The 9,179-nt window shown below is 57.6% G+C and overlaps 1 protein-coding gene across 1 annotated transcript; it reads left to right on the forward strand.

Annotated features, from left to right (window-relative positions):
- The first annotated feature begins 806 nt into the window (after nucleotides 1-806).
- Nucleotides 807-8,955, forward strand: DLL3 (delta like canonical Notch ligand 3). Its single transcript, XM_047836709.1, has 9 exons — nucleotides 807-875; nucleotides 1,005-1,286; nucleotides 2,164-2,218; nucleotides 3,355-3,597; nucleotides 4,657-4,871; nucleotides 5,798-6,020; nucleotides 7,485-8,076; nucleotides 8,318-8,402; nucleotides 8,747-8,955. Exons 1-9 carry the CDS (start codon nucleotides 807-809, stop codon nucleotides 8,750-8,752), a joined length of 1,770 nt encoding a protein of 589 aa, XP_047692665.1. The 3' UTR covers nucleotides 8,753-8,955.
- Nucleotides 8,956-9,179: the final 224 nt, after the last annotated feature.

The following is a 9,179-nucleotide window of genomic DNA, read 5'->3' on the forward strand; positions in this document are numbered from 1 at the left end:
CGAAGCCGGGGTTGGAAGGGTGGCTTTGTCTTCGGGAGGGGAGCACACACCGCGCGTGTACACGCGCATGGGGGTCCACAAAGAACCCTGGATCTTCGTCGCGTCCACGCAGGGCTACAGCCACGGACTTCCCACACCCAACCTCTTTCACACAGGGACGCTCGGTTATTCACAGCTTACGCAGACCCTCCGCCCCACGCAGCCACCCAGAGGTGCCTGCACAGACCAGAGATTTAAAGGTTCATATGGCTACACACAGTGTTCAGGATCTCACATTTACGCAATGATACGCACATCCACAACAGCCAATCTCAAGAAGTCGCACAGTCAGGAAATCAGGTACACCCCTGTTTTCCCACGCTGGTGCACACGCGTACACACACACACACACACACACACACACACCACAGAATCTTAGAATTACAACCTCACAACCTGTCTTCACCATATGCAATTTTAGGCACACAATCAGTCACGTGCAGCCTCCACCCGGTAACTCTTGATCACACCACACACGCACAGAATTTAAAATCGTGTATAACTTTACACACTGGCTGCACCTAACCCCACCTCATCTTCAGCCACACGCAAAGTCGTGCCCACAACCACACACAAGATCACACGCTCACTACATTGCTTCTGCCCATATTACAATCTCACGGTTGCTCCAGCAAGCTCCCCTTCCCCTGCGATCTCCTCCCCTAGGGTCTCCTGGAGCCGGGCTGCTGCCTGAAGGGGCGGAGCCGTCCCCTCAGATATAAGGCTCGGGAGCCAGCAGCTGCGGCTCCCGGCACCCCCGAAAGGCCATGGTCAGCCCGCAGATGGCCCAGCTCCTGTCCCGGACGGTGATCCTGGCGCTTCTTTTCCTTCCCCAGGTCAGAGCAGGAATAGAAAGGGGTGGGATGGGAAGGGGTGGGACGCAGGAGTCGTGCGGCGGAGGCGCGGGACAGACGGGACGCCTGGGCCCCCACGCCCCCTCACCCGGTACTCCTTTCCGGCTCCAGGCAGGGCCGGCAGGCGTCTTCGAGCTGCAGATCCACTCTTTTGGGCCGGGACCAGGCCCGGGGGCCCCGCGGTCCCCTTGCAGCGCCCAGGGCCCGTGCCGCCTCTTCTTTAGGGTCTGCCTGAAGCCAGGGGTCTCCGAAGAGGCCGGCGAATCTCCGTGCGCCCTAGGCGCGGCGCTGAGTGCGCGCGGACCGGTCTATACCCAGCAGCCTGGAGCGCCGGCGCCTGACCTGCCGCTGCCCGACGGCTTCATGCGCGTGCCCTTCCGGGAAGCCTGGCCGGTGAGAACCCGCCCCAGCGCCCCCCCCCCCTCCCGCCCCCGTGCTTGGAGGCCTTACCCAAACCTCTATGGCCTTCTGCCCGCCAACTCCCAAGACCCCAACCTTGCCACCTAGGGACCCCAGATTTCCAGACCAGTAACTATCATCTGGAATCCCACATTCTTAGACCCGTAAATCCTACTCACAAGGTACCGGAAACTTCTGACTCCAACTTCCCCTATGGAGATCCCAAATGTTCTGACCCCCGCCCTGCATGCTTTGAGACCCCAAATTCCCAGAACGCCAAACTTACCTCTGTAAATCTTCAACTCACAGAATACTACCTCTCTTCCTTGGGGATCCCTAAACACTTGACTCCTTACCTTTATCTCCAAATCTCCCTGCACTTGGGACCTTCCCATACCCTGTCTTTGGGACCCCAATCTCCTCTCACTTTATCCCTTCTCAGATATTCCGGTTGGGGCCCATATGCATGAATTTTACCTTCAAAATCCTATCTCCCATCCCACAGCCCCAAAAGTGGAGAGGTGAACAGACCTGTGTATGAATTCTAGACCCCTTGGCCTTTTGGGCAAGGTGACTTTCCCTTTTCCAGCCTCAGTTTCCTCATCTATAAAATGGGATCATCATGATACCTCACAGGGGTCCCTTTTGGATATACAGGTATCTCCAGTATAGTTTTTATCTGCAGCAAGTGCTCAATAAAGGAAGCCCAAACTGTCATTCCTTCCCTGGGCCAGTCCCTCTCAGAACTGTCCCTTGTCTGCTTGGTCCCTGGAATGACCATCACCCCTAAAATCTGGCCTTCATCAAGTACACCCCCCCCCCCATCCTGACCACTGTCTTCCATCCTTTCCTCCTTTCTCCACCCAACCAGGGCACCTTCTCTCTCATCATCGAAACCTGGAGAGAAGAGTTAGAACAGATTGGCGGTGAGTGTCTTTAGTCATCAGACTGAAGTGTAGAGTGTGGGGGCTCCAGGGAATTGGGCCCGATGTAAGTTCCAAGATGGTGACATGGGGCTATCTGTAGAGTGGAGCGTTCACGGGATCGCTGGACCCAGGAGGTCCCCACAGCTCCCAGAGTGTGGTGCTGGGTGTTAGTAGCCCCGGGGCTCGTGGCATGTCAGTGTAGAAATGTCCTGGTTCTGGATGTAGGAGTCTCTGGCCGGATCCCAGGTGAAGTATGCCAGAGGGAAGCTCTCGTACTATCTTAGAATCGAAGCCACCAGAGCAGGATATAGCATCTCACAGTTCTGCTCTGTCGCCATCTGAATATGATAACCCGGGGTTCAATATGGGTTACTTCCTGTTCTCCATTCAGAGTTCTGTCATGGTGTCCCTATAGAGGTCCCCGGAGCCCTAATGGGATGTCACAGTTTCACCAGAGAGAATATTGAGCAAAGGTTTCAGGGAGGGATATGGTATTTTATCCTTAAGTTGAGGGGGATTTGGGTACCATGTAAGGCCCACAGTGGGGGTGTGCTGTCACCGTGTAGATATAGAAAGCTGTGGCACAATGTTGGGGAGGGGGTGACAGTTTTGCTGGGGAGAAAATGCCACTGTCTCGGTATCCCAAGGCTTCAGGCAACGAGGGTCATTTATGGTCTAGTAATTGGGATCTCTGTCACCATTTTGCTCTAGGAAGATCCTGAGACACAATTTGGGGGTGTTACGACTTCAAAAGACCTGCCGTTGCCCCTTGGTCATATAGAGACAGCAGATGTCACAGGGTGTTAAGCGGTCTCATTACTGCCTTAATATACACAGATTCTGGTGCAAAATATAGGGTTATTTCGGCTTCTGTGGGAGAACTGTTCTCATCATGATGGTCATAGGGTACTAACGGGATCGCGACATCAAAGGTCCAGGGCACATTATAGGAGTTTACAGCCTTGCTAAGGGTTGAACCGCCATTCTCAGGGCTCTCAAAGCGGTGTTTGGGCCTCGCTAAGAGGGGCAGGGAGAATACAAGCCGGGAGAGTGCAAGCTCCATCTGCATTGCGAGACTGAGTCGGGTCGGCTCCGGCCCGGCTCCCCACCCCAGCGCGGCTCCCTTCTTCCAGCAGGACCCGCCTGGAGCCTTCTGGCGCGCGTGGCTGGCCGGCGCCGCCTAGCGGCCGGGGGCCCGTGGGCGCGGGATGTGCAGCGCGCAGGCGCCTGGGAACTACGTTTCTCCTACCGCGCGCGCTGCGAGCCGCCCGCCGTCGGGGCCGCATGCGCGCGCCTCTGCCGCTCGCGCAGCGCCCCCTCGCGGTGCGGCCCAGAATTGCGCCCCTGCGCACCGGTCGAGGACGAGTGCGAGGCAGCGCGTGAGTCCTGCGTTCCACCCCACCCCATCCCCGGCCCTTCCTTAGCTGCACTCGCGGCCCCCAGGCCCCTTGCACAACCTCGTTACCGTCTTCAGGGAACTGGGGACCCAAGAGCTCAGCCCGGGGACCGCAGACATCCCTCTCCAGGAAACTAGGGAATGCTGCTCACCGCTGGCCAAGTACCCCACGCCCCGCTCCAGCCCCACTCGCGGTTCAGCCCCCTCCCCACGATCCAGCTACCACCTTCGAGGAAACTGAGGACCCTAGACTTCTCTCTAGCCCTGCCTGGGCACTCCACCCGCTTCTGCCTTCCTAACACTTTTGTCTTCCCTGATAGGAACCCACACCCATTTCCCATGCCGGTACCCACGCCCGGTTCCACCTCTAACCCATTCCACACCCCTTTCCGGATACTAGGACCCTCTAAACTCTTCTAACGCTTGGGGCCCTTCTTACCCCCCACCCAGGAGCTTTAGAAACTCCTCGCAGTTTCCCACAACCCCCTCATTAAAGGATACTTTATCCTCTCTCCTTGCAATTGCGGGCCAGATACCATTGCTTTCTAAAGCTTGGATCCCTGACTTCCATTATGGGTACCCTCAGACCCCCTCCCCAAACGTCTGAGCCCCACGGAAGCCCGTAGGACTCCCAGGCTTATCCAGATTCTCCCAGACCTGCCCAAATTCAAGACCTTCCCAATTCCCCCTGAAAGGCCAGGGGCCCTTCCCCAAGCCCCAAGCCCCTTCTCTCACTCTCCTCTCTCCAAGCTCAGACCCTGGAGCCCCCACTCCATTCTCCTTCTGAGAACACAGACTCTGGAGCTCGGTGACCTGGGTTCACATCCTCTGTCTGCTACTTCCTGTCTTCCTTTCTGGGCCTCAGTTTCCCTGTTTGGAAACTGAGGGGGAAGTTACAATACCATATAGCCCAGAGGGTTGTCTGTCACAAGGATGAAACGAGGTGGTGCACACAGAGCGCCCAGACACTTGTCCGATTCCTATCCTCCTGACCCTGCTCTCATCAATGTTACTCTTCCCTCTGCCTCTTCTTCCCCCATAGCGGCATGTCGGGCCGGCTGCAGTCCTGACCACGGCTTCTGTGAGCAGCCCAATGAATGTCGATGCCTGGAGGGCTGGACTGGGCCTCTCTGCACCATCCCTGTCTCCAGCAGCTGCCTCACTCCCAGGGGCCCATCCTCTGCTGCCACTGGATGCCTTGTACCCAGGCCTGGGCCCTGTGATGGGAACCCATGTGCCAACGGGGGCAGCTGCAGTGTCAGTATCACCCCCTCCTACGTCATCCTGATCCGTACTTTACCTCCATCTGGGGCTGTTTGAGATCACACCCCCCTGGGAAGGGCTGGGGGTAGCTGTCAGGGGAGGGCTTCCTGGGGCTGTCCAACCTGCATCTGGGGCCACGAGGTGGAATTAGGTGATGGGAATAGGATTGGGAAGAACAGGCCCAGTGGGTGGCACCTAAAGGTGCAGGCACGTGGATGATGAGTCCTATGGGGCTACCAACTCCCCCCCCCCCCCCTCCCCAGAATAGAGAACAACCTGAGGGCTCAAAGTGGGCAGCAGTGGGGCCAGGTGAGTTGGGAATTTAGGATGAGGGAGCATTAGAGAAGGCTTCCTAGAGATGGGCCCAGGGCTGGGGGCTTCTGAAGTCCAATTTGGCTGAGGGGCAGTGGAGTGGGTAGACCAGCTGAGTGGCCTGGGGAAAGCAAATATGTGGCAGTGGGCATGAAGCTGGGGTGTACTGGGATAAAGTGGAGCCCAGCGTGGGCCACCTGAACAGTGCCACCAACGGACGGTGAGAACAGTTAGGGTTCAAGGTAGGGGGAGGGCCTGAGAAGGGGAGATCAGAGAAGGCTTCATGGGGGAGGTGGTCTTAGGGCTAGGACCTGGAAGTAGGATTTGGCTCTGCGGACAAAATCGGGAGGGCAGACCAGGCTGGCAGCATTTGTAGGTGAAGGTGTAGAAGTGGGAATGGGGGCTCTCCGGGCCTCCAGAGCCTCCCCTCTGTGGGCTTGGATGGGCGGATCCAGAAACATGGAGTGCAGTGAGGGACTGTTTCATGGGGGACTTCCCGGGTGAGGCAGGACGGGACGATGAGCAGCCCCCCCATGTTCGAGGTAGGAGGGGGGATGGGATTTTGCTCCCGGGAGACCCCGTTCTGAAGCCCTCTTGCTGCTACCCAGGAGACATCAGGATCCTTCGAATGCGCCTGTCCCCGCGGGTTCTACGGATTGCGGTGTGAGGTGAGCGGGGTGACGTGTGCGGATGGACCTTGCTTCAATGGCGGCTTGTGTGTGGGAGGCGCAGACCCTGACTCTGCCTACGTCTGCCACTGTCCACCCGGTTTCCAAGGCTCCAACTGTGAGAAGAGAGTGGACCGGTGCAGCCTGAAACCGTGCCGGAACGGTGAGGTGGGAGGACAGATGGTGAGGGATGGTGTGTGTGGGGGATATGGGGGGGGGGGGGTCCCCTGCATGGTCAGTGGGCAAAAGCAGGGCTTGGCTCAGACAGTCCTGGGTGGGAATCCTAGCTGTGATCTCTCTAGCCTGTGGCCTGGGGAAGTGACCCTCCCCCTCTGCCCAGCCTGTTTGTTCTGTAAAATGCACAAGGTGGTATTCCTGTCTCAAAGATATTGGAGTAGGGGGCACCTGGCAGGCTCAGTCGGTGGAGCATGTAACTTTCGATCTCGGGGTTGTAAGTTCAAGCCCCATTTTGGGTGTAGAGATTACTTAAAAAAAAAAAAAAAAAAAAAGAGTATCTACAGTCTTCCAGGTCCTGTTCTAGGCACTAGGGAAACAGCAGGGAGTGAGATAGACAAAAATCCCTACCCTCATAGAGCTGATAAACTAAATAAATAAATAAATTATATGGGACGTTAGATGGTGATAAAAACTAAGAAGAAAAATAAAGTCAGAGGCGGGTGTGTATGAGCTGGAAGGTTGACACTTGAGCCAAAGTGGTTAGGGAAAAGCTTGTTGAAGGTAGTGAAGGAGGGAGCCATGCGGGGATCTGGGGGAAGAGTATGTTCCAGGTAGAGGGAACAGCAAGTGCAGAGGCCCTGAGGTCAGAATGTACCTGGCTGGTTAAGGGTCCCAGGGAAGCTGGTGCAGAAGGAGCAGGGAGAGTGGTGAGAGATGAGGTCAGGGAGGTGACAGACCCGGTGGGACTTCATGGGCTATGATGAGGATTTTTGGGTTTCCCCGAGGGAGATGGAGCCACAGGAGTCTTCTGAGCAGTGGAGAGACCTGATCTGATATAGGTGTTAGAAGATCATGAGTGTAAAAACTCTCCAAAACCCTGAGTGTTCACTCTGGGCTGAGAGGTACTAGGGACGTGGCAGTGACCAGAACAGCTCTGGGCCCCGCCCTCATGGGAGTACCAGTCCAGTGGGGGAGGGCACACTTGTCCTCGGAGCCCAGAGTTGTCCGGGTTGTGATGGGGGAGCGCAGGGCTGGGATGGAGTCAGGGAAGGCTTCCTGCAGGAGACAGCAGAGACCTGAAGGGTGAGCTCAGGAAGAGAAGAGGTGAAAAGAATGGGAGGAAAGGAGGAAGTGAAAAGGGAAGGGGCATCCCAGGCAGAAGGCACCCGCAAAGGCCATCTGGCTAAAACATGTTCTGCAACTGCCATTTGAGTATTGTTGAAGCCGAGAGAAAGATACAGGGACACAGGGCGCCGAAGAGGTGAGGCCGACTTAATCCAAGACTTCACCGGGAGAAAAGCGGGCTTACTTTCCCAGAGGCTGGCCCTAGAGTTAGATGGAGGGAGTGAGGACCCAGAGGAAAGGGCGGGCAGGGGTTACAGAGCCGAGGAGCAGACGCCCGCCGAGGAAGTACCGCCCGGGCCTTGCTGCTGACGCCCCTTCCCCACAGGCGGGCTCTGCCTGGACCTGGGCCACGCCCTGCGCTGCCGCTGCCGCGCCGGCTTCGCGGGGCCGCGCTGCGAGCACGACCTGGACGACTGCACCGGCCGCGCCTGCGCCAACGGCGGCACGTGCCTGGAGGGTGGTGGCGCGCGACGCTGCTCCTGCGCACTGGGCTTCGGCGGCCGTGACTGCCGCGAGCGCGCCGACCCGTGTGCCGCGCGCCCCTGCGCCCACGGCGGCCGCTGCTACGCCCACTTCTCCGGCCTCGTCTGCGCCTGCGCGCCCGGCTACATGGGCGCGCGCTGCGAGTTTCCGGTTCACCCCGTCGGCGTGGACGACGGCACAGGCGCGTTACCCGCGGCCCTACCAGGGCTGAGGCAGGGGGATCCCCAGCGCTTCCTTTTGCCCCCGGCTTTGGGACTGCTGGTGGCCGCGGGCTTGGCCGGCACTGCGCTCTTGCTGGTCCACGTGCGACGCCGTGGTCCTGTCCGGGATACTGGGTCTCGCTTGCTGGCGGGGACCCCGGAGCCATCGGTGCATGCGCTACCAGACGCACTCAACAACCGGAGACCGCAGGAGGGTTCCGAGGATGGCCCGAGGTGAGGGACCGCAGACGTTCGCCTTGTCTCTCCTGGCTGCTTACCTCAGCCTCCATAGTGCAATTGGCTTGCTTCCTCGATACACCTTCTTGATTGGTTCCTTCCTCTTATCTGCCCGAGGCCTCTTTGATTGGGAGGTTCCTTAGCCCCCTTAGTTGGCCTTGGGTTCTCTCCATGGTGGGTGGGGGAAACAAGAACTGAGAATTTGAAGGGTCGAGATCTTATTCTTTTCCTCCCGCAGCCAGCCCGCGGACTGGAGTCACCCCGAAGATGGAGGCTCTCGTGCGATTTACGTCATATCTGCGCCTTCCATCTATGCCCGGGAGGTAGCTACCCACCTCTACCCGCTCCGCGCCCTTTGGGCACGCTGGGCGGAGGCAGCCCCTGCATTTCCCGTAGCCCTCCTTTACCCTATCTGTAAGCTGAGGAGGGTAGAGTCTCTGGAAGGCCCTTAAGCCACCCCTCAGTTATGGCTTAAATTAATTCCAGTTTGCAGCCCTTTTGCTGTCGTTTGGAGCTATTTGCCATCTTCTCTTTGGCAGACCTGTGGCCTTCGTGAGGTCACGGTGGGAGCCTCAGCCAGAGCTTCACTGTTTTCCCCTCCCTGGGGAGAGGGAGAGGAGGCAGAGGGGCAGCCGTTTCTAATGCCACCTACTCATTTCATTTCTAGGCCTGACCTGCCCCTTCTCCATCAGCGCCTGGAGACAGGACCCGGATATTTTTGTATTTACTTGGTGGTGCCCAATGTGCTGCCTTAGACACTTTGGAGCTGGAGGGGGTGGCTGGGAGAATTTTCTGTTGGGAGTTGTACATAATGGTTATTTATATCCTATTTTCTCCTCTCTCCAGAGACCTCTATAAAGGCTCTTACTTTGATCAGCTTTGACTCACTGGGCTAAGTGCTTTGTACTTCGTGTTGGGACTGAGGGGAGAGAGCGTGTCTCCTGGGAAGCATACCAGTTAAGACTCTGCTGGAGGGATCAGAAACAACTCAAAGTGGCTTAAACAAGGAGAATGTATTAGTTCATAAAAATGAATGTTGTAGTGGGTGTAGTTTCAGCAGAGCTGGATTCAGGACCGGACCCCCCCCCCCCCCCCCCCCC

This window comes from Prionailurus viverrinus, chromosome E2 (genome assembly GCF_022837055.1).
Source record: "Prionailurus viverrinus isolate Anna chromosome E2, UM_Priviv_1.0, whole genome shotgun sequence".
Taxonomy (NCBI): Eukaryota; Metazoa; Chordata; class Mammalia; order Carnivora; family Felidae; genus Prionailurus; species Prionailurus viverrinus.

Coding starts and splice junctions, on each gene's coding strand:
- DLL3 (XM_047836709.1), top strand. CDS start 807: ATGGTCAGCCCGCAGATGGCCCAGCTCCTGTCCCGGACGGTGATCCTG. Junction 6,021..7,484: donor CCTGAAACCGTGCCGGAACG/GTGAGGTGGGAG, acceptor CCTTCCCCACAG/GCGGGCTCTGCCTGGACCTG. Junction 8,077..8,317: donor GGTTCCGAGGATGGCCCGAG/GTGAGGGACCGC, acceptor TTCCTCCCGCAG/CCAGCCCGCGGACTGGAGTC.